Consider the following 23,591-nt stretch of genomic DNA (forward strand, 5'->3'; position numbering starts at 1 on the left):
CGCCTGCCAGGAGCTCTTCCACTCAAAATCTCCTGCGTCCTGAAGCAGATGGTCCCTTCCAAGCGGCAGTACCGAACGCAATTGGGCCCCCGACACCCACGCTGCAAGTGGCCCCAAGACTCCAGCTGTGAAGAACGTCCAGCCTTAAGGAGATCAGCCCCAGCTCCATCAGGATGTAACAAGTGACAGGCAAAGAAATAGTGTTAGCTCCCGTGCGGTAAGTCAGTGAGAGTGGCTCTGCCCACCGTCACATGAAATGTTACAGACAAGTGGGTACTTGCGAGCCAGAGAAACCCAGGATTGAATTCAGCTCCCACCCCGTGACTGTACTGTGATCTGGGATAAATTACTCCACTTCTGTGATCCCCTCCTGTCCCCGCTGCGCTGCGGTCTTTGAGCTCATAGAGAGGATTTCCGGGCTATGTTTTTAAGCAAAAAAAGGCGAAGCTCATTTGTGAAGAAGGATAAACCTGGCATGAATGAGATTGGTGGCTGTGCAAACGTAGGTGGAAGGAAGTGAGCAGAAAGGACATAGGAAAGGGAGCAGTGGGGTGACATCTGAGTTAACCTCTCTGTACATTCTCACATTTGGACCCACGTTAGTAATTTACGTACTGAAAACAAACAAATGAATAAAATCAGCAAGGACGGGGATGAGGGAAACCCAAAACAGAAAAAACGGAAGCAAATTAAACTCATGATCATGAATAACATAACTGTAGGGAGCTGTAGGGAGGGGAGAAACTCACCTAAATAACTCTGGGGGGAAACGGACTATGTACTCAAAGACAAAAGACAAAAAGAATTGTGTGTGAATATCGGACGCTAGTAGGTAGATTTGTTTTCTACCTGGGCATTGGTTAGCAATTCTGCAACTAGTGTATTCTGGGATTAAGCCAACATAGAAATATATTTTGGATAATGAGAGCCAGGCCCTTCACTGTGTGAGAGAGGGAGCTGGGGATGTCAAAAGGACATGAGTCCCAACAGAAAGTACTCCCAGTAGCCAAATCTAGGACCAGCTGATGAAGAAAATAAACAATGCAAGGAATTTATCCTACCCCCTAAAATAAAGTAAGAACCAATGAGTCCATATGGACAAATAGTTAATTGAATTAATAAATGACAGAAGGAAAAGTTCTTCTTTTCAGTAGAATTCCAACTAGTAAATGTGTGGAAGGAATGATGGAAATCAACAAAGAGCATGGAGGACAAGGGGAGATGGAGAGGAGAAGGGAGTTGAGGAAAATTGGAAGGAGAGGTGAACCATGAGAGACTATAGACTCTGAAAAACAATCTGAGGGTTTTGAAGGGGCAGGGGGTGGGAGGTTGGGGGAACCAGGTGGTGGGTATTGGGGAGGGCACGGATTGCATGGAGCACTGGGTGTGGTGCAAAAACAATGCATACTGTTATGCTGAAAATAAATTTAAAAAAATTTTTAAAAAGATTGATTAAAAAAAATTCCTATTTGGCAAATACTACAAAAAAAATTGTGTCAGGTAGGGATCACCTATGCATAGTACACTCAGTGGGTGAAAGCATAGTTCCACAATTCCAAAATGTCTCTGTATATGATCATTAGTAATTGCAAGGAGGAAAACAGTTACTTTACAGTGGAAAATCTGGCAAATACCACCTAAACCAAGCGATCAAACTTAACATCACCTGTAACAAGGCAAATTGATACCATGTGCCTCCTCTTGATAAACCAAAAAAGACACAATACGTCTTCTGGGGTATTCTTGACAACATGTATAACCTGGCTCTAACTCAGATTGAGGGACATTCTTCAAAATTACTAGCCAGAACTTCTCAAAAAAGGTTAAGGTCATAAATATCAAAGAAATACTAAGGATCTGCTACAGATTTAAGGAGATATGACAACCTAATGCCATGTGACTCTGGGTTGAATCCTGCAACTAAACAAAGGACATCAGTGGGACAACTGACAAAAACTAAGACTTTTATGGATGTATTTTACAGAGGTTAATTCCTAACCGTGATCATTACCCTGTGACTATGTATGATACTACAATCTGGGTAAGGATATATAGAAATTCTTTGTCCCGTTTGTGCAAACTTTTTTTTTTTTTATAAATCTGAAATTATTCAAAATAAAAAGTTTTAAATGTGTCTATTTTAAATGGCTTCAATTTAAATTTTTTAATCCCTAAAAAAAGGAGCCTAAATCAAGTTTTACCACTACTGACAAAAGAGAACATAAAGAATTAAAACAAAAAAAAAGTCAAGGGTTTAAAAGGAGTCCAGAGGGGTACTGAGGGACTGAATTTAAGAAATTTGTTTGCACAAAGCTCCTATTGTGTTGTGAGCCTCACACCTCCAGGTGCCCCACTAGGGACAAACGGGATACTTGAGCCTTATGAAAAGGACTTTCAAGAGGCCCCTCCCAGAGATGGGTTTGCATCCCACAAGCAGGACATGCCCCTGTTCTGGGGGCAGGCAGCCCAAACTGGGATTAGGGAGCTGTTTTAACTCTAATTCAAGTTTAAGGTTCTGGTTCTTAAACGGGAGAGGGCACCTAATTACCAAATTGAGAGTTTGTTTTATAACATAAAGGAACTATAGAACTGTTTACGAACAAACAGAAATGACATGAGGTCTGGTAGCATTCTGAACCAGTCCCAGGAGATCATTTCACCCACTAAATAAATTGTCAAGGGATGGTGGGGTATAACATACAGTTTTGCTTTTATCCCACTGGTTGTGTCTGTTCAACACAGTAATTACACTGAGTGGGTACCGCCAAACGCAACCATTTCTCCCAACCACGAGGCAGAGCACTAACCCATCGCCGTGGATGAATGTCCTCCATGGGTCTGCCTGTCCTCCTCTTACACCAGGCCACTGTGATGATGTACCACAGCACCCAGCTCCCATACAGCTCTAGGTGTGAGCAGAGAGTTTTCTGGGGGCATCACTCTCACTGCTATACTTCTCCAGCAAAGACTCGTAAAGGCTGACTTGCAAATAGCCGGGCTGAGCACTGACCTCAGAAAATCAGTTCTTCCTTCTGGTTATGCCTGATCCGGGGAAGTGCTTTTCAAAGATACAGAAGGAGAACAGTGATCCCTGGGACTGAATGAAAACACGTCCAAGGACACAAGGGGGAGGGAACACGGGTGAAGGGCACACGCTGCATGTAGAGAGGAGGGAAAGCACTTCTGGCCTACATTTCTGCACAGCCATGCTAAAAGCACGGCCCTTATAATACCATCCAGGCTGGTGAAGCAAGGGACTTACAGGGGCAGGTCCAGCGGCAGCCACAGGTCTCCTCCACCCTGAGAGGGGGCTGGCCGTTGGGGCATGAGGGCCTCGGCCCCCGGTCACAGTTGACCCGATGACTCTTCAGCAAGGTCTGGCCATCTGGCAGGCAAGTCACTGTGTGGCACTGGTCTGGCAAAGTCCAGACATCCCCAGGCTGCAGAAGAGAGAAGCAGATTCAGGAAGGCATAGGCTGAAACAGTCCAGCCCTAAGCCCATCAACTGGGCAACTGACTCTCTCTGAGGACACAGAGACTAGGACGTGGACATGGGCCCAAGCAGCAAGGATGCAGAGCACAAGATTTAAAGGTGGAAACCACCCCCCCCCCAAACAAGCAGGACATAATGGTAAGAGGGAGAATGGAACGAAGACAGAAAGAGGAACAAGCGGAAAAAAGCACCCCAAATACTCATTCCCAACCTTTCTTTCAGTCAGCTGAAAAGAACTCACCCTCTTCTCATTCCCGTCCTCATCCACGCAAACTCTAACGAACCCTGAAACAGACACAAATAAGATCTGAATTTCCACCCATTATGCAGAAGTTCCAAGCCATTCACGATATCTGCTCATCCTGGGCTCGTCCATGAAGTGGACTTCACTCTGCAAAGGATTTAGTGGGTTTAACCATGGGATGCTGGTCCACCAGCTGGCCCTGCACTTTTTCTCCTACATGCTTTGTGGTTCTTAATAATTATGGTGCTAACAATATCAAGAACACAGAAATCCCTACAGTGCATGAAGCTTCTCAGGGTCAGTATCTCCTTTTCACATTTCATATGTAGATCAGGGCCTAGCGAGGGAAGAAGGGAGGAAATGAGGTAAGATCCTCCCAAATCTGAAAGAAATCTTTAAGAGTCCTGCTAGGAGAGGTATCTTCCAGCAGGGAAGGGCAATAACTCTGTAGTCGGTATGGACTCACAGCTAGCTACTTTAGGAAAATAAAAACAGGCAAAAAAAAAAAAAAAAAAATCACATATGGAAAAAAAAAATCTAACTAAGTCAGTATAAACTATGGTATTTTGATATTAGATTTTACGTCGCTCTTTCCCTAAGGCCCTGTATACGCATGCTGGGGGTGAATGTGGGAGTGGGGAAGAAGACCATGGTCTGTGGGGTGCCAGGTGTCCGTGCTTTTGTCTTACACTTCTTTGTCTAAGGTCACTCTGCACTAGTAAGCACGGGCTGTTTCTGCTAAAGTCTTGATGGACACTTAGGATGGGAGGAGGGTTATACCCAGAGAACTTTCTGATAGCCCCTTGGGCGTTTGTCGTATGAACTTTCGACGAGCAGGGACTTAAAGGTCCTGGTCTATGTAACAGTCTTCATCAAGGCCAGAGCCTGCCTGGCCAACCTCAGGTCTTTAGAATGGGTTTTGTTTTTGTGTTACGAGGGGGTAAGAAAGGCACGAGGAGACTCACCAGAGCACAGCTTGTGGAAGAAGGAATTTCCCAGGGTGGCCATGGTGGAAAGGTCTTCGATTCGCTGTAGCCTCAGCACATTGGAGCCAGCGTTTGGGCCTGCCAGCCTCCTCAGCTGGGCCTCATCGTAACGATCCCCAATTCCAATGGGAAACACAGTCACTCCTGGGGTTAGCAGAGGAATGAGAAAGGGTCTGTGTCAATCTGCTTTGGTCAGCTGGGACCCAAATGGATGGCTGTACCCAACATCTGTACAGAGCCTTGTGTTTTCCAGACGGGTCACATAAACCGACCCTGGGAACAAGTCATTCAGTCAGTCAACCAACATTAACGACACCACTCTGTCAGGCATGATTCTAAGCAATGGGGACACAGTGAGCTGAGCAGATGAAGTCCCTGTCTTTATGGACCTCACACTGGGCAGAGACAGACGCCAAACCCAAAAATAAGTAAGTACCCCGTGTTTCAGATACGTACGAGTGCTTAGGAGAAAAACAAAATGGGATATGAGGATGGGAGTGCCGGGGGTAGGAGTGGGAATTACTGTTTCTCGCAAGGTGGCTGGAGAAGCATTTGGTGAAGAGACTGGGGACCTGAAGCAAGGACTGAAGGAGCCTCAAGGATATCCCAAGCAGAGGGAACAGTGAGCGCAAGGGCCGGAGCAGTAGTATGAGTGCACGTTCCGGGGTGGTGGGAGCAGAGCGAGTAAGAGAGGGGGTGGGGCACAGACCATGCAAAGCTTCATACGACACATAAGGACGTAACATGTTCTCTGAATGAAATGAGAAGCCAGCCAAGACTATGGACCTGAGGAGTGACATGGGCTGACCAAGTTTTTTCAAGATTTGTTTATTTTAGAAGGGGGAGGGGCAGGAGAGGGAGAGAGAGAATCTCAAGGAGACTCTGCATGGAGCATGGCGCCAGACATGGGGCTCAATCCCACAACCCTGAGATCATGACCTGTGCCGAAATCAAAAGTCGGGCCCTTAACCGACTGAGCCACCCAAGCGCCCCTGGGCTGACCCATTTTAAAAGGGTCGCCATAGCTGCTATGTTGATGATGAACTACAGGGGGGGCAAGGGTGGCAGCTGGGGTTCCATCAGAAAGCTCTTACAACAGTCCAGGTGGAAGGCAGAGGTGGCAGTGGTGGGCGTGGTATGGCAGGGTGGGATTCTCAATCTATTCTGAAGGCAGAGCTGTAGTTTGTAAATGGATCGGACAGGGGTCTCAGAGAGAAGGAGGAATCACAAATGCTGAGGTTTTGGTCTGAGTAGCTGAAGGACAGAGCTGCCATTGTCTAAGATGGGAAAACCTGTGGAAGGAGATTCAGATGTGAATTTGGTTTATGATGAGTTTCTCTTTAGAACATCAAGGGGGAGTTGAGGCAAGAGATCCAGACGGGAGACAGGAATATTGAGGTCAGCGGTGTATGAATGGCTTTGGACCCATGACACTGAATGAGACCAGCCAGGGCGTGAGTGTAAGAAGAGACGTGAAAACGTCACAGGCCTGAGCCCAGAGTATGTACATGTCCATTGACCGAAGAGAAACTGAGGCTCTGAACAGTTAAATGACTTTCCCTAGAGCACGTCTTTTTCTCCCAGACTCCAACTGCTTCCCTTCCAGACAAAAGTCTTTCTTGGGATTCATGATACTAGAGAAGTGATGTCTCTATCCTGAAATTCCCCAATTCAGTTCTCCAGAAAGTTCTAGGTATTTGCAGTTGGTATAAGGTTAGAGCTGATTTTCTACCAGCAACTTTTCCGTTCTTATCAGCTCATTGTATCACCCAAATGTATATCCTTTTCCTTTTAGAGTTCTTTTCCCTAAAATAATCAATTTCATAAACTCCCCTTCATTCGTTCAACAAACATTAGATGGCCTCCTATTTTGCGCATCGTGCACAGATACAGGAAAATAAGCAGCTGTTGCCTGGGCCTTCCAAGACCCCCAGGTTCGGTGAGAAACAGCTATGCAACCAGCAAACACAGTGTGACTTGCTCCTGCTAGTTGTTCAGATGAGGCACAGAAAAGGGAGTGAAGAACTCTCTTAGGAAGACATCAGAGCAAAGACAACTCCAGAGCAGGGTTTTGAAGGATGAACAGGTCTCCAGGTGGCCACGCGAGGACTTAACATGATTCCACTCACCCGGGCCTCATGCCACCTGCCCCGGTTCATGTTCCATAGTCACTCACAGCACAGGTTCGCATGGGGCACCAAGGCTGGGTCATGCCCACACCTGTCCCTTTCCTGAAGCTGTACCCTTTCTCTTATCCAATCAGCACCCCACCCATGCCTGTTAGGGTTGATGGTTCCCACGGCCCCATAATGAGTCACTCTGGCCTCAGACATGGTGAGAGTGGGGACAGAGCAAGGACGCCACCTCAGAAAGGAAGGGTGTGGCAGTCTGACCCAGCCCTGGACGCACAGGGAAAATGTGGAGAAATTACAGGTCACAGCAGAAAGCATAAAGATCAATGAAGGACAGATGCATATTTATTACTGTCGGGTTTCCAAGTAACACGGGAATTGGGCCACTTCCTGCTGTTTGAAACCAGGCCACGGGTGGCTCTGTAGCACTCATAACCATCCAGGCCACCTGGAAGTACCCCCACCCCCGGGCCCACTCTTGGTGCTCTAGGGGTTCAAGAGAGTCTCAGCATCGAACACCAAACACTTACGGTTGGAAGTGGCGGCGTCGGCTGCAGCCTCCACCGAATCTGCGGAGACATCGGTGACAACGATGACCACCGCCTTCGAGGCTCCGGGCCGGGCACCATGCACTTCAGAGGTGATGTACCGCACAGCATAGTCCAAAGCGCCCCCTGCCAGTGGAAAACAGACCACGCCAAGTCAGTCCCGACTGCAGGAACCTCAGGCAGCCCGTCTCATGGCAGATCCTTAGGTGGTCAGAACGGAACGATTCAGAGGCAGGGAAACACACGCGGAGATCCGGAAGAGCAGCAAGGCCTGCGCGCTTTCCCGGAAAGGAAACTAGCCCAACGAGCCAAGCGACCGGCCAAGGTCACTCAGTCCCAGATGCCAGGAGTTAAGACCGGATGGAGTTCCTGGCCACCGTGGCAGATTACCGATGTGGCTGAGGCCTCCTTCCCGCTGCATGAGGTCCACGTGGCTCAGGAGATGGGCTTTCTCGTAGGCTACGTTCCACGGCACAGCGGCAGTGGTGGTGCTCCCGTACTGCAGCACTGAGACCTGCGTGAGCTGGGGCCCTGGCAGGAAAGACAACGTGGGAATCACACTCTGGATCGGGTGGGGACCCCCAGGATGCACCACCCGGGGCATCACTCACCTATATTAGCTCTGGAAATGAAAGCCTTGGCGAAACTCTTCATCTCCTCGAAGTAAGAAGCAGGAAAGCTGGAGGAGCCATCCAGGAGGAGGGCCACGTCCAGCGGCTGGCTGCAGTCTGCCAAGAGAGCAGAGGGGGAGTACACAGGGGCCAACAGGGGGGCTGGCATCAGGCCCCCCATGGCACCCAGCACATCCAAGGGTGAGCAGGATGCTGCCGGCCGCGCGGCACCACGAAGGGGAGGTTGTCTCTGTTGGTCCCGCACAGTGGGAACACGGGCCGGGGAGGAGTGAGAGGGGCCCATGAGTGCCCCAGGTCTGGACACATTGGAAAGACTCCAAGTCCACCCAAAGGCAGTTTATATACCTAGAGATGAAAGCGAGAGACATCGGCTCCCTCGGTAACTGGAGGCTGCAACTCTTCTAGAACTGAGCAAAATACCAGAGCGGCACAGCAGGGAGATGGGTGGCTAAAGGAGACGGAGTGGCCGCCGAGGGCTGGGGGATGGACTTGTGTGCTCTCGGGAGATTAAAAGCACCCTTATATGATGAACACTGAGAAATGTCTAGAATTGTTGAATCACTATGTGGTACACTTGAAACTAATATAATACTGTGTGTTAATGACACTTCAATTAGCAAAAAACAATAAAGCTCTTTGGGGGGGAAAAAAGAAGTTAATGATTCTGGGATAGTCTCAAACACCCCAAAGAATGTCTTGAACGCTCCTATGGTCAAGAACTGGGCCCCAAGTAGACATTAGCATCAGTTAAGAAGGCAGTCACATAGCTCTGGTGGTAATCAGGTTTTGAGTCCTTGGCTATGTGCTGGGTACCGTTCTAAGCATTTTACAAGCACTGTTGTTATCTCCATTTTACACATGAACAGAGTACTACACAGAGGTGCTCGCTCAAAGCTAACCCAAAATTATTACCAACAATAAGTTGTTCCAAATTAGCCAGCTGGTAAGTGGCAAGAGTTGAATTTCAAACTAAGGGCTCCAGAATTTGAAGCTCAAACCTGTCACCTAACTTCCTAGTCTTGCCCCAAAGAACATCAGCTACTAGGAGTGCTTTTATCCACCCCACGTGGTCAAAGCTGAGAGTCACCCCATGTAACAGTTTACCTCCAAAGCAAGGAGTGGGCTGGGTGGGGATGAGGCTGCGTGATAAAGCAAGACTTGTATTTTTCACTCTGTATCCTTGACATTGTTTACATTGTAACAACAGCCTCGTGTAACCTTTGAATTTACAAGCACACTCAGTAAGAAAAGATGTCCCTCCACCCCCACAAAAGGATCTCGGATGCATCCCCCTGGCTGGGAGGTGAGGAAACAAGGCACTCTACAGGCCAGGGTTTGACTGAAGGCACAGAGCAGGGAAGCAGGGTCAGAACCCAAGAACTGCAGCTCCGCCCGCCCTCCGCAGCCCTCGCATAGGGCAAGGTGCCCGCCTACCTGGGCTGGGGATGGGGATAGGGGGCTGCGGCCCCTCTCCGGAGCAGCACTTCTGCAGCACCAAATCAGGGGCCTCTCGGGGGAGCCTCTCAAAGTCCTGGATGAGGATGGGGGCACTGGGCCAGCTAATCCTTTCCAGCTCCTGTGGGTCGGCATGAGGACCCACTCCGATGGGCACCACCTGGATGTCTCCAGGCATCCGCTTGATCTCATCAGAGGCAGGGTTTCCCGTGACCATGTAGACCAGGTTAGGGACCTGCTCCCGGTCCCCCTGGCTGACGGAGAAGCTGTGCTCAGACAGGTACTGCAGGGCCAGCCCAGTGTTGGTCCTGTTGCCGCCCCGGAATCGGATCTCCCGCACGTGCTGCAGGACCTCACCCTTGGACTGGGCCTCGCTGAAGGTGTACTCCACGGCCACGGCGTAGGAGTACTGCAGCACCGTGACATGGACGCCATCCTGGCTCACGTCCATCCGCTGGATCACCTCCTCCATGAAGTCCCTGCTCTTGTTGAAGTTGGCCTCTCCAATTTTGTCTGAGCCTTCCAGGATGAACACCACATCCAGAACCATGGAGTTCCTTCTGGGTCCCGACGATGGGACCCCCAAAATCTCCGGACCCAGAGTGACCGGCAACACAGGGGGCTGCTGGGTAAGGTGGGGTGCTTCGGGGGCCAGGTCACACAGGTAGCTGATAATCTCATCCCTCCGCTGCTCCAGCTCATCCACACCGCTGAGCACAAAGGCCTTGTTCTCCGGGGCCTGCTTCTCGATGTTGTGGATCTGCTTGAGGTTGACGTGGGGCCCGATGCCCACGGGGATCACGATGACTTTCTTCTTCTTCAGGCCCTGCACGTAGCGGACCAGATTGCGGGCCAGCTTCGGAGGCTGCTGGCTGGCCGTGAGGAGCAGAGCGATGCGGGATGCTTCAGGACGGTCGATCTTGCCGAAGATCTGGAACAGCGTGTACTTGAGGACCTCACTGGTGGAGGCCACCTCGCTGCCCACGTACCTCACTTGGCTGGCGATGCGCCGCAGCTCTGAGGGCCGCTTCCGGTCCTGGAGCTCGATGTAGGCATGGGAGCCGTCGTGGTACTCTACCACGGCCACGCGGATGCGCTTCTGGGAGATGTGCAGACGCTCCATCATGCCCACCACAAAGACCTTCAGCACTTGGAACTCGCCCTCAGACAGCTTAGAGGAGCCGTCTAGCAGGAAAACCAGGTCCAGAAGCCGGCTGCAGTAGAAGTCGTGGAGGGGCGGCTCGGGGGTGTCCTCCACGTACGGAGTGGGAGAGCTGACGGGGCCTTCCGTGGGGGGCACCATGAGGCCTCCAGGCTCCCTGCAGGCCTCACAGGTGAGGCTGACGCCCTCGCAATGACTGCGGTGGAGAGAGAAGACCAGATAAGGCTCAGGGAGAACCTCTGGGCACTTCTCAACCTTATCTAGAACCCTTTCAAGCCTTCCCGTAGAACAACCCGCCTGGCCTACCTGAGCTGAGCTCCCATGGACCACTCCCCACCCAAGTAACCCAACATTTTTTAACAAAGGTCCCCAAACAGCACCTGTGCACATACGGCAAAGGCCTCCATTTATTCTAGAAGCCGAAGCTCTAACCCCTTGTAGCACCCGAGAAAGAACCCTTCTTGCTTCTAGGCCATCCTCGCAGCCATCCAAAGTCAATGTCTTCTCAACCTACACCTCTAGCAGGATAAATATTTAATCGTAATCCGAACTCTCTTGCAAGGGTCTCCAAAAACAAATACCGCTCTAAAATGTTGATGCTGGCCAGGGCATGTGAATGTCCTGTTGAAGATAAATGCTTTATGGTATTTATTGTACCAGAATTTAAGCTGAATTAATTTCGTACCATGTTTAATACATTGTACCTTAAGAAAAACAGGAGAAAGTAGAGTGAAAACATTTTCAGAAGATGAACAAAGATTCAAAATCCCAACTTTATCCCAGAATAAAGATGGAAATTGTATTCAGGAAGGTCTAGATATTAGGGGGAAAGACAGTGGCTCATTCTTTCGTTCATCCAACAACCACATGGTGAGCACCTGTCATGTGCCAGGGAGCACCTAGGCCCTGCACCCAGCCCCAAGCACGTACCCCAAGCCTGTGGCAGAGCCTTTGCCCTCACATAAATTCCGGCACTACCAGGCCAAGTTTCCAGTCCCTTCTGGTCACTCCTCACCAATGTCCTAGAAATGGCAAAGTATGCCAGACCATGGGTGAAAACCAAGTTGCCCTATGAAAGAGACCCACAGACCCAGAGAGACCTTCTCCTACTTGTACACTCTGCCTTCGAAGCAACTTGCCTTCAGCACCCACAGTAAAGTTGAGAGGCCGCAGTGCCCTGAGCCCTGAGAAGGGTCCCCGTGGCTTGCCTCCCAGGCGATGTCCCCAGCCTGCTTTGGAATTACTATCCACAGCTGTATGAAGCCAAAGTCTGCTCCCTGGTACCTGCCTCCCCTCAGGCCAGCAGGAGGAGGTTGGGAGAGGGCTCTAAGCTCTCATGCCTGTGTGGCTCAGAACCCCAAGCCAGTGTTGGGTTCACCCCCTTCTTTATTCCTTACAGCCTCTGTTTCAACATGGGGAAGGTAGGCCGGCAGGATCTTACCAGGAAGTTAATTCCTACTTCCCTGTGGCCCACACGATTTATTGCTTCAATCTCTGGTTAACAATGCGTGAGTGACAGACTTTCTAGTTTCCTGTGTCTGCTAGAAAATTTACCCCAGGCAGTGTTCCCCCTTGTTTGTACAGATGGCAGTGGTGGGGTCTGATTCTGGCAGCTGTGGCCACAGCCCTTCCCCAGAAAATTTAAGTTCTCGAGTTCAAGTTCCCATAAGGCTCCATCAGTGTCAGGGTGTGGTATTAAACACCTCGAGGTCTGAATACATGTTCCCAACTTGGGAGCAGAGCTCCAGAAAGCTCAGAGCCCGCCCTAAGGACTTCTTCTCACTTCCCCAAAGGCCAGTGCTCAGAGGCAATCCGAGTGGGAGCCTGGGGTGCCATGATGAGTGTCTTCCCTCCCAAACACGAAAGCCCCATCCGGGGACCTCGGCTGTGGCCCCAAGGGGTCTATATCACACGGAGCGGTTGGGGCTCTGAGTAAAAAAAAATTTGACTCCCAGAGGCACCTGTGTCTGGGCTAGATGTGACCTCCAGAGCAATAAGAGACCACCTTCTTTCTTAAGTGAGAAGAGGCCAAAAACCCCAGCCCCTTAAGAGGTGTTTTCTTGGAAAGCAATGGGGTCTGTCCTTAAAGAAAGAGAAGCAGACTCTAGAAACAAAATAAACTCAGCAGTCAACGTCTCAATTCACATAGCCCAGTTCGTCCCCACACAACTGCCTCTGAGCAGGACCCAGAGAAGACAGTAAGACTCTTTCCTTCCAACACCAGGGGGTCTGTGTTACCAAATCTGGCAGTGCTCAGGGTCATCGGGGTTCAAGGTGATCTTCTTTCCCGGGGCCAAGCGACGACCAGCCACCTCACACACAGGACAGTCTTCAGGGTCGATGCAGGTCTGCAAAAGCTCATCTAGGATTTTCCCTGCGTGACACATCCCTTGTTAGCAGCTAAAACTCTCACCTTTCACACAAGGAAGACTCGGTTTTAACTACAGGGACCGGTCCCGGAGGCTAGCTCTGCCTTCCTCCCTCAAGGGGCCTCTCACCTCCGAGGGAGGAACTTTCCTTCTTTGCGCCTTGATTCATCTCTCTGCCAGACCAGGAAGGGATATTCCTTCAACCTCCCTCACCACACCCAAGACTCAAGACAAATGAAATCTTCTCTCCAAGGGTCATTTCATGCCAGCAAAGAATATAGCTAATTACTCCACATCTGTGCTACCCCCTAAGGTAGCTGCCACAGGCCACTAGTTAAATTAAAATGTGAGCTGACACTAAACAAAACTGAAAATTCAATTTTTCAGACACAGCAGCCACACTGCAGCAGAGCTTTCCCATCCTTGCAGAACATTCTATCAGAACATGCTCTCAGTGAAAACCCCATGAATAGGGGTGCACAAGCCCCGTGCAGGAGCTCAGCCTGACAAAACCATGGCTGGCCTGGCTTGGATGAAAGGGCACCTAGAAGCAGAGCCCAGGGTGGCAGGGACAGGGACAGGGCAGCGCTGGGCGAGGCGGAGGAGGAGTCCCGGGGGGAAGCACCCTTCCTGACAGCCCAGCCCAGCCTTCCCGCTAGTCCCAACCACGGAGCAGGTGCCTTACCTGGAGGGCAGTGTGCATGGCAGCCTTCGACACACTGCACGGGGCATGCCAGTGGCTCGGGGTGCTGGCACGTGATGGGACAGGCAGGGGCACAGCTGTTATAACGCCACTCGCACTCATACCCATTCTCGTGGAGGTTCCTCTCCTCACAGTTCTGGGCTGTGGAAACAGAACACGACCAGTCTGTGCAACCCGAGAAGCCAAGCCTGCACCCAAGTCCCCCAAAGAGACAGTGGCGAGACCCATGGGGGCCATGGTCCTGAGGGAGGTGATGGTGGTGGTGGGGGGAACTAAGCAGCCAGGGCAGTCACCAATATTTGAGGCTGTCGATGTTTTAAGCACCTAATCAGGGGTGCCTGGGTGGCTCAGTTGGTTAAGCATCTGCTTTGGGATAAAATAATGCCCCAGGGTCCTGGGATTGAGTCCCACATTGGGCTCCCTGCTCAGTGGGGAGTCTGCTTCTCCTTCTCCCTCCTTGCCCCTGCTTGTGCTCGCTCTCCTTCTCTCAAATAAATAAATTCTTTAAAAAGAATTAAATTAAAGAATCTTTTAAAAGATAAATAAAGCACCCAACCAGGAACCAAACGTTCTCAATCAGTTTTCCATATAAAAACCATCAGTCGCCCACACCCGAGGAGAACTCTACAGAAATGTGTGTGTTGCTTGCTCACATTGGCATCTAATTAAAAGATACTGAATGTATCTTCATCGCTGCTCCATCTTCTCTCTCTTCTGGAATTTCTCTAGATATTAATGTCTTCAGTCGCTGTCCCCTGTCCCTCCTCACTCACTCGATGTGCTAACTCCCTTCAGCCCTCGGCCATCGGTCCCCATACGGGAGCTCTGTCTTCTCTCCCACGAAGGAGTCCTCCCGCACCCCCCTTTGAGGTCTAGACTCATGAGGGGGGAGGGTGGGTGTCCGAGACCATAAGGGACATCAGGACTCACGACACAATGTGGCTGTCCTCCAGGCCACCACCTTGCCGTGCTGGGCACACACATGGGCGTAGGCAGCAATGGTGTCACAGAAGCAGGCGCAGTCCCCAATGGACTCGCAGGAACAGGAGTCATAGATGCAAACATCCAGGTATGGCTCAGGGTCCACCTGCAAGGGAACCTTGGGGTGGGCCTCGGCCTGGGCAGAACTTAGGAACTCGGGCTCTTGGTCTGGGAGAGAATGTTCTGGGGGTCAGAGTCGGGCAATGGGGGCCTCTGGCTGGAAGGAGACATGCTAGTCAGGAGCCCAAACAGGGAGTAGGTACAGAGGCATAATTCCCAGGTTCAAATCTGGACTCCAATAAGCAGAGTTGGATAGAGGAGTGCTGCCAGCCCTTCATAGAATGTAATGTGCCTTAGAATTTTTCAGAACATTCTCTTTGATCCATCTTTCCACGTACCTGCTCAGCCAGCCAGCCATTCCCATAACCCACTCCCAACCTCATGGATATTTGCATGTTTCTACACAAAACGAAGACGCACAAGCTGGTCACCTTCCTCCTTTGCCTCCATTCAGCAAAGCGAAGGAGGAGAGGCATCAGACTGCTTACATTGCCTCACTGAGGTGCTGTGGGGCTATTCCCTGGACAGCCAGGCCAGCCTGGGCTCCCCGGACTCTGCCCCCAAGCCTACCCACCCCTACCCACCCTCAGCCACTTCCGCACCGCCCCACACACTGCTGCCCACACTGGCCTTCTCCAAGGTGGTTGTGACAGGAATGACAATAAGTGGGTCATTGTTCCCAAGACATTCCAACAATCCTGATTTCCCTGGCTGCCAGGCTCTCAGCATTCTTCCAGCTCAGATGCCCAGGGATCCCCCAAACCAGCTTTGCTGTATCCTCAGGGACCACAAATCAGAGGACCCGAGAAGGAGCGCTGAGTACAGGAATTCACGTTGGTGCCACAGAGCAGCGTGCGTGTACGTGGCTGTGTGCACGTACATACGTTACTGCACACGGACCCACACAGGCACCCGCGTACATGCGTATATACATTCATACAGAGACAGAACACGAGTTCAACTTTGGGGAACTGCTTGTCACCCTTTGAGATAAAGACCTGAAAAGAAGTCTCAACAAGGCCTCAAAAATCCCTGAGTATCGGCCCTGAGAAGAGTTTCTGCTAAAGGGTTTTGTGAGGGCAGGGGGTGCTCAGGCCGGACACGCAGCAGCAACAGGAGGATGAAATCCTGGCTCTCGTGCGGGTGATAACATCCTGTGGGGTGGGGGATGGGGGGGGACAAGCCCTAAGATGAAGGCCCAAGGAGAAGCACTGACAGGTGCCCAGAAGAGCTACACTTTGCGTGGACGAAGAAATGATTCGCAGGGCGTCACTCTCCTCCTACACCAGCCACCACGCTTTCTGTCTCCCAGCCTGAAGCCAAGAAAGGGACCAGAGAGCTGACGTGATACAGGTCCTTTCTAAGCCTCCGAGGTCGCGTCCACAGGGCAAAGCTCACGCTCCGAGGGCCCAACCCACGGGACCAACCCTCAGGGCTCTCTTGCCTCTATTCCCCCCCAGCCCTCACCAGCCTGTTGCAGTCCTGGAAAATATCACTGGTGAGGATCCTGCAGGAGGAGTCCACCATCGCCTGCTTCATGAGGTTGTTATGGCAGACAGCAGGAGACGAGTCCTGGGGCACCTGGTGGGCAGGGCAAGAGGACACAGACAGACCCCCAACCATCAACCCAGAAGGATCCCAGAGACCCTCCTGGCCAGCGCTGCCACCCCAGCCATTCAAACCGCTCCACATCCTACCCCACCCCTCCAGCCCCCATGAGAGTACTGGGGGGAGGGGGTGACGTTCCAGGAAGCAGGCTGCTGGGGTCCAGGCCATGCGGAGAGCCCAGACATACTTTGCTGGTGTCGGCACACTGCGGGTTCACTTTCCAGGAATTTCCAAAGTCCACGGGGTCCTCTTCCACCTGGAGGCTGCTGCTGGTGAAGTCATTGTTCTGGATGCCATCAAAATTCCCGCACAGACCACACACCCGCTCCTGACAGACAAGATTAGATCATGAGCACCGTAAACCTCAGGGCAAACTCTCTGATTCAGGGAAAGGAGGGCTCCCTGGGGCAGCAGAGGAGGCAGGCTCATCAGAGGAAGCGGCGGCAGGGAGAGGGATGAGGACAGAGACCTAGGAGCAGACCAGGGCGATGGACAAAGCCATGTCCCCACCATGGTCTCTCCCAGGCTTCCTCACACAGCCCATCTTAGAGCTAAACAGAGTTCATTTCTCTCCCCAGCAACAGGCTGAACAGAGGAAGCTGCTTCAACATTATGTCAATGAGAGTGTACAGGTCCCAAGAGAGAATGTTCTGGTCCTATTTTACTGCAGACAAGTAAGCCCATTATCTGAGCAACTGAATGTCTGTCCAGAACAGGCTGGCCGGGATTCTGCTGTATACTGAATGCCAGCGGAGTCCACATCATATCTCACTTGTCTCCGTGTTCACCCCTCATGCATACAACAGGCACACACGTGCCCAGCTACGGGTCCCAAACAAGTCATTACTGAATGAATGGAAACCATCGCATAAGGACTATGTAAAGAACTGGAACTATCTGGCCTGGAAAAGAAACAAGTGTGATGCTCTTGAAATATATTTAGAGCCCTGTCTTGGCACAGAGAGATGTGACTTGCTCTAGTTCACTTCAATACGGAGAATTTGGTTTGGTACAAGGGTGAACTTACTGGGGAACAGCTAAGAAGAATGTTCTCACAGTTGGACAAAGGCCTCATGGCCCCAGAGTACAGCCCCTGTCCTTGTAAACTACCACTCACTCCAGTCCCTCCTCTCCAGCCACACTGGCCTCCTTGTTTAAATGCTCCAAACTCCATCCACCGGAGGGCCTTTGCATATGCTATTCCACCTGCCTGGACTCTCTTGTCTGGATATTTACATGACTCACTCCCTCCCTTCCCTGAAGACTCTTCATGTCACCTTCAGGTCTCATCGGACCAACCAAGCTAAAATAATAGCCCGACTAGAATATGATCTCCACCAGGGTTGTAAAGGGCAACACCACAGGCCCCCCTCCAAAGATGTTCATGCCCTAATCCACACATGGCAAAAGGAACTTCGCAGATGTGTTTGGGTTAAGGACCTTGGGATGGAGAGGGGGTCCTGGACAATGTAGGTAGGCTCAGGATAATCACAGGGTCTAACAAGGGGCGGCGAAGGCATTAGAGTGAGGAGGGTGAGGTGACAGGAGCACAGAGGGAGACTGGAAGAGGCTGTGCTCTTGGTTTTGAACATGGAGGATGGGACCACAAACCAAGGGATGTGGGCAGCCCCTAGAAGCTAGACAAGGCATGGAAATGGGTTCTCTTCTAAAGCCTCCAGGAGAAAGCAGCCCTGCCAATCAGCTTTATACTTTTGACCTCCAGAACCTTAAGGTAATAAATTTATGCTGCTGTTTTAAGCCACTAAGTTTGTGGTAGTTTGTTACAGCAGCAAAAGGAAACTGAGACAAGGCTTAAAACATATATATATGTATATATATATATATATATACATATATATATACACATGCAGGTATGGGTGTGTAGATACATATATAGTTACATATATGTGTATCTATAATAATATATATTATACCGAATGGTAACAATATATATTTTATGTGTGTGTGTGTGTGTATGTATGATATACATGTGGTTTCTTCCCTACTGTATCCACAGTACCCAGAATAATGCTTGACGCCAACGAGAGCTTAGTAAGGATTTGGTGAATAAATGAATGTGTGAATTGTTAATGCTTTCCAGAAAGAGAATGGGCGACCACAAGAAGTAAGGGTCATGTAGCCTCACCTCAGCACAGCTGAAATGAACGGTGCGGTCAGAGAGGCCCCAAGACTAAATCAGCCACCGGAGTATGCAGAGCACTTGTCCCACGCTCATCAGAAAAACAAGGTCCCAACACGCTGTTGGAACCTGGCCCCAAATACTATCGCTTTCACGAAAGCAGCATTATCAGCAGTTCTGCAAATAGCTCTCACATCAGGCTGGTGGATGGCTCCATGGCAAGGCCACACCCCAGAATATTTCCCAGGGTTTTCCTAATAGTGTGCATGATCGGTTTGCCTCTTTAAGAAAACTTAAGAAAAGCTGTTGTCTGATCTTTCACTTCCTTCTTCTGTGGATAGAAACCGCCTGCCTAGCATGGCCAGTCAAGGAACTCTTTGCTGGGTTGGGGAGGTACGGGGGGGCCTCCCCACCATCCTTCCTACATGCGGCTGACTCAAGAAACAGCCAAAGCTGACCCCACACATGGAATCCACAGTCTTACGTGTGTCAGGAGGGAGACTGGGCTGGAGGGTCACCCACTCTCTCCCGTAATGGTGGGCAAGCCAGTGGGCTGAGGAAGGTGCAAACAGTAAGTCACAGACAAGACGAAGAGGAAACAGAGAAGAGCCCTTGACCTGGTATGTCCGCTTCAGGCTCACGGAGATGCTCAGGCGGCGGTCCCAGACCACGGACAGCGCCTTGCCCAGCAACAGGATGACATAATGACCAGACTCCACCACCTCAAAGTGGGTCTCATCCTTCATGGGCTTCTTCACATTCACCTGAAGGTGAGAGAGAACAGAGAGTGGAGAGCAGGCAGGGGGGATGTGCTCCTCCCTCTACCCCACACCCCTGCCTGCTGCTGCAGCCCCCCTGGAACTCCAAGTTGTTCACCCCACCTGGTCAGAGCATGTCCCTTCCAGGCCAGCACCCTGCCTGGATGCTTCTGGGTCCGTCTTGCCTATCACTGACCAATAATCCTATGACTAGCCAATGACAGCATAGATGACAGCAAAATCATAATTAGGAGATTAAAAATACAATGAAGCCAACTAGTGGAAAATAGCCATCACTGTGCCAAAAAAAAAAAGAATTTTTTGACACTTGATCATTAAATGCATGTGGTCCCCTAAATTGGTTTTAACATGAACATGATTTGAAGCATTTCTAAGCAATTTACATAAAAATCTATCCATTTATATAAATGAACACTAGACTCTTCCCTTTCCTTCTCCCCACCCTGCTCCCCAGAGTCCCTGCCATCAGGAGCCACCGCTGACAGAAAAGGGACACTGAGGAGCTCAGCGCTAGTGGCCAGAATCATGGATTTCCATTTCCAGAAGGATTCTGACTTGAGCCCTTGACTTAGCACACTTGTCACCAGTGCTGAACACTCAGAGCCCATTTCAGCATGTTTGGCTGACTGATTTGTAAAACTGAAGTTATTGCTAAGGGCGTGTCATCCCTTTGCAAGCATTCTCTCCTTAGTGACATACCACACACAGAGCTAATCATAAGTGCACACATCCTATCGGACATCACCATTGTCATCTGTCCTCTGAAACAGAGTTGACACTGCTGACCTACAGTAATAATGGGGAATTTGCCCCTAGGTCCCCTAAGATTAGCGGTGCATATATGCAGGAAGGCAGGGATGCTGAGGCCATGGAACAAAATGAAGGTACCAGGACAGGTCTGAACCCAGAGCCTGGTCTCCCCAGTACAAGATGCTTCCCTTTCCAGACCAGCAGAAGCAGAATGGTGGTGCCCAGACTCCCTGGCATTCTGCATGCAGATTCCGGGGTCCCACCCAGACCCAGTGACTCAGAATCTTGGGGTAGACTCTAGGGTCAGTATCTTAAACAAAATTCTAGGTGATTCTTCTGTACCGTTCTGAGAACCACTTCATAAACTCTTAGTACACAAGGACTGAATCTGATTACTTCTCTTTTGAGCTCTTTTAAAAAATTTTATCTAAAAAGAACTGAAAAACATAAAGTCAAAATCCCCCAAAACACCATTACTTCCCAAAATAGATGTTTATGAGTGTTACATATAATATATATATTTGTGCATATATGTTTGTATATGATGGATATGTAAATATGTATGTGTATTATATACGTGTATGTTATGTGCATATACTACATGTGTATATATTACATGTGTATATGTATGTATATATACGCATGTCGTGTATACATGTATAGCTGATGTACATGTAGATGGTAGATATATAGATGTGTACAGATATGTAGATATGGTAGATATGTATCTATGCACATATGTTATATATGTTTATATTATGTACATGTGTATGGTATATGACACATGTATACATGCCATGCATATATGTGTACACATGTGTATGTGCATATGTGTGTATACTAGATCCTTGTGTTACATATATGTTATGCATGCATGTGCATGTATAAACGTGTGTGTTGTATATGTGCATGTGTGGATATATACGTATCACGTGTGGTACATATATGTATATGTGTGTGACATATCTGTGTCATGTGCATGTATGCGTGCATATGTGTGTGTTGGTGTGTATGCGTGCTGTGTGTGTATTCATATCTCTATATTTCATCTACAGATGCATACATGAAAGGGAAAGGCCTCCTGCCTCCAGCCCCCACTCCACCCTCCAGAGGTAAGCACTGCGCTTTGGCAGATACAATTACACGTTCTTCTCCACACACACCTCTGCCCTTTATTAAAATGGGATTGCGTTATCCACAGTCATCTGCAACTTGTTCTTCTCACAGATCACGTCAAGTTCAGATGATACAGCTCTGCCTCATGCCCTCTAACGGCCATACAGTATCCCACCACACAAGCTCTAAACAATGCTTGATGCCTGCTCTTCATTGGCTGATGGGAGAACAACGGGGTTGTGAGGGTGGAGGGGGGAAGGCTGGCACTCACCTCCCCGTCAAACAGTTCAATCTCTCCTCCTTCCACCAAGATGGTGGCCCGCTTCTTGCATTTCACTGAAGGGTAGCTGCACCCCTCGTTCCCCACCAGGATCCGGAAGGTCCCAAGGTTGCCGTCACAGTAATCCTGGGGAAAGGGGGTCCCGGGACAGGAATATTATCTCCGCTCTCTCTCCCCAGATTGGAAGATGGGTATCTCATCATCTCAGACCATTGAAGGATACGTGTTAAAGGATATTACCATGTCCATGCACATGTGTGTGTGTGCGATGCACGTGTGTGTGTGAGACAGAGAGACAGAATGAAATTGAGAGAGAGGGAAAGAGGATGGGATGCGGGTGGGGGAGAAGGGACAGGTGTGTTATCTTTAACCGTGACATACGAACCAGAGTCAACGAGCCCAGGGTGCCACCCCTACCCTCCAGGAGCCCAAGGGAGTAAAGGAGGGAGAAGGGGAGAGGGGAAAAGGCCTGTGGTATGCTTTGCTGAACACATCAGCCTAAAGGCCCCTACCCAGAACTGGTAAGTGCTTAGTCTTACCCAGCTAACTGGGACAGTTTGACCACAAGGCACTTTGTGGCTCTTGATTCTAGTTGAATCCCTCTGGACTGTCAGCCCAGAAATGTAACCAAAGGTCATCTGACACAGCTCCATCGCACTGAGCTATACCCCCTCTAGTTGGGAATAGAGGATGAGGGACTGCTGGTCCTTGCTGGTCAACTGCATAAAAATTAAGGAAAGAGAGGACATTTCTGGCAAATACCGCCCCATGATGGCTATTGCTGTGGTATGATAGGAGGGAAAAAAAGACCCAGAAAAAGGTGTGAGCCTTTGTGCTGCCACTTATTGGATACATAGAGCAAGTCACTTACCTCTCTGACACCCCCTTCCCCATACACACACATATACAATCTGTCCCTCATCAGCCAATGGTGGGATTGTTAAGTTAAACGGGCCTGTGTTAATGGGATTGTGAAAGGTAAATGAGGGAACAAAGGTGCAGGTGCTTTATTCATGGCTCTTGGCACCAGCTAAAATTTGGCTCAAAAAGAGTCAAGTCTTGACAACATGTCCCAAAGAAAGAAGGGAGAAAGGGGAAGAGCCAGGACAAAGTATCAGAAGGGGACAAAAGGACTGGCTATGAAGGAAAATAAGCAACCCACGAAGCAGCACAATTTGAAAGGGACTCTAAAACTGGCCCACTTGGGAAAGCTTTGCCTGCGCAGGGGAAAAGCGGGGAGCAGATCTGACCAGCTGCTTCTCATAGCACTGAACTAGTGAGTGCTGTCCGGGTGCTCACGTTTGAAATTGGCTGGGTGGTTAAGCCCTAGAGCTGGTGTCACCTCATCTTTTGCTATTAACATTGGGAGGCAGATAATTGAAAGACAGGCTGCCAGATATAATCTGTAGCACAGCTCTAGACAGGAATACACCCCAGGTTCATAACTGTCAGTAAAATCATGTCACGATGAGCATGTCCTGTCTGTCTCCCCAGCACGCTGCCTGCCTTTCTGGGGCCACACTGGGGCATGGGAGATGGAAGCTTGGTTAGCTGGTGCCAATGCTCGCTCCCAGCAAGCTCTGCCCACAGCTGCTCACGCTGCTGCCAGTTCCACCCACTCCCAGCATGCTCTGCTCTGCTGCCGGTTCCGCCCCACTCCCAGCATGCTCTGCTCTGCTGCCGGTTCCGCCCCACTCCCAGCATGCTCTGCTCTGCTGCCGGTTCTGCCCCACTCCCAGCATGCATTATGCTGCTGCCGATTTCACCCCACTCCCAGCATGCTCTGCGCTGCTGCCGGTTCCACCCCACTCCCAGTATGTTCTGCAGACATGCATGCTCAGGCACGCTCACTACCTAGTTTATGGGGTCCCACAGCCTCTCTCTCTGGGGCTGAGGCTCCTATGGGTCTGTGGTCTTCCCTTGAGACCACGCCAAGTACCTACCCTTCTTCCCAAGAATGGAGACAGAAAGACCACATTGTTTAAAGCTTCGCAGCATCAAGTTGTCTCATCCCTCATGAGAAAAGCACTCATATCTCCTTGCTTACTCACTTTGGTGTCAACCAGTAAGAGAAGTTTACAGTAATCCACACGGTGGGGAGAGGGAGAGGGAGGGGCGGGTCCCCTTACTCACCAGCTAGGATTTTCTCGGCA

General features: G+C 50.2%; 1 protein-coding gene across 3 annotated transcripts in view; it reads right to left on the bottom strand.

The window, feature by feature from the left end:
- The window catches only part of LOC111159823 (von Willebrand factor), a 135,110-nt gene that overhangs the window by 35,873 nt on the left and 75,646 nt on the right, over positions 1-23,591 (bottom strand). For all 3 annotated transcript variants that reach the window (XM_022522454.1, XM_022522452.1, XM_022522453.1), the window contains exons 21-34: positions 21,430-21,564; positions 19,131-19,277; positions 16,561-16,701; positions 16,233-16,346; positions 14,655-14,811; positions 13,707-13,865; positions 12,891-13,026; positions 9,470-10,848; positions 8,015-8,131; positions 7,794-7,934; positions 7,386-7,529; positions 4,703-4,867; positions 3,735-3,778; positions 3,263-3,440 (exon numbers count right to left, since the gene is read on the bottom strand). In XM_022522454.1, coding sequence (XP_022378162.1) covers positions 3,263-3,440; positions 3,735-3,778; positions 4,703-4,867; positions 7,386-7,529; positions 7,794-7,934; positions 8,015-8,131; positions 9,470-10,848; positions 12,891-13,026; positions 13,707-13,865; positions 14,655-14,811; positions 16,233-16,346; positions 16,561-16,701; positions 19,131-19,277; positions 21,430-21,564 — 3,157 coding nt within the window. The remainder of the gene's footprint in view (positions 1-3,262; positions 3,441-3,734; positions 3,779-4,702; positions 4,868-7,385; positions 7,530-7,793; positions 7,935-8,014; positions 8,132-9,469; positions 10,849-12,890; positions 13,027-13,706; positions 13,866-14,654; positions 14,812-16,232; positions 16,347-16,560; positions 16,702-19,130; positions 19,278-21,429; positions 21,565-23,591) is intronic.

The sequence above is a fragment of the Enhydra lutris genome, unplaced genomic scaffold (assembly GCF_002288905.1).
Source record: "Enhydra lutris kenyoni isolate GAN:26980312 unplaced genomic scaffold, ASM228890v2 scaffoldscaffold69, whole genome shotgun sequence".
Lineage (NCBI taxonomy): Eukaryota > Metazoa > Chordata > Mammalia > Carnivora > Mustelidae > Enhydra > Enhydra lutris.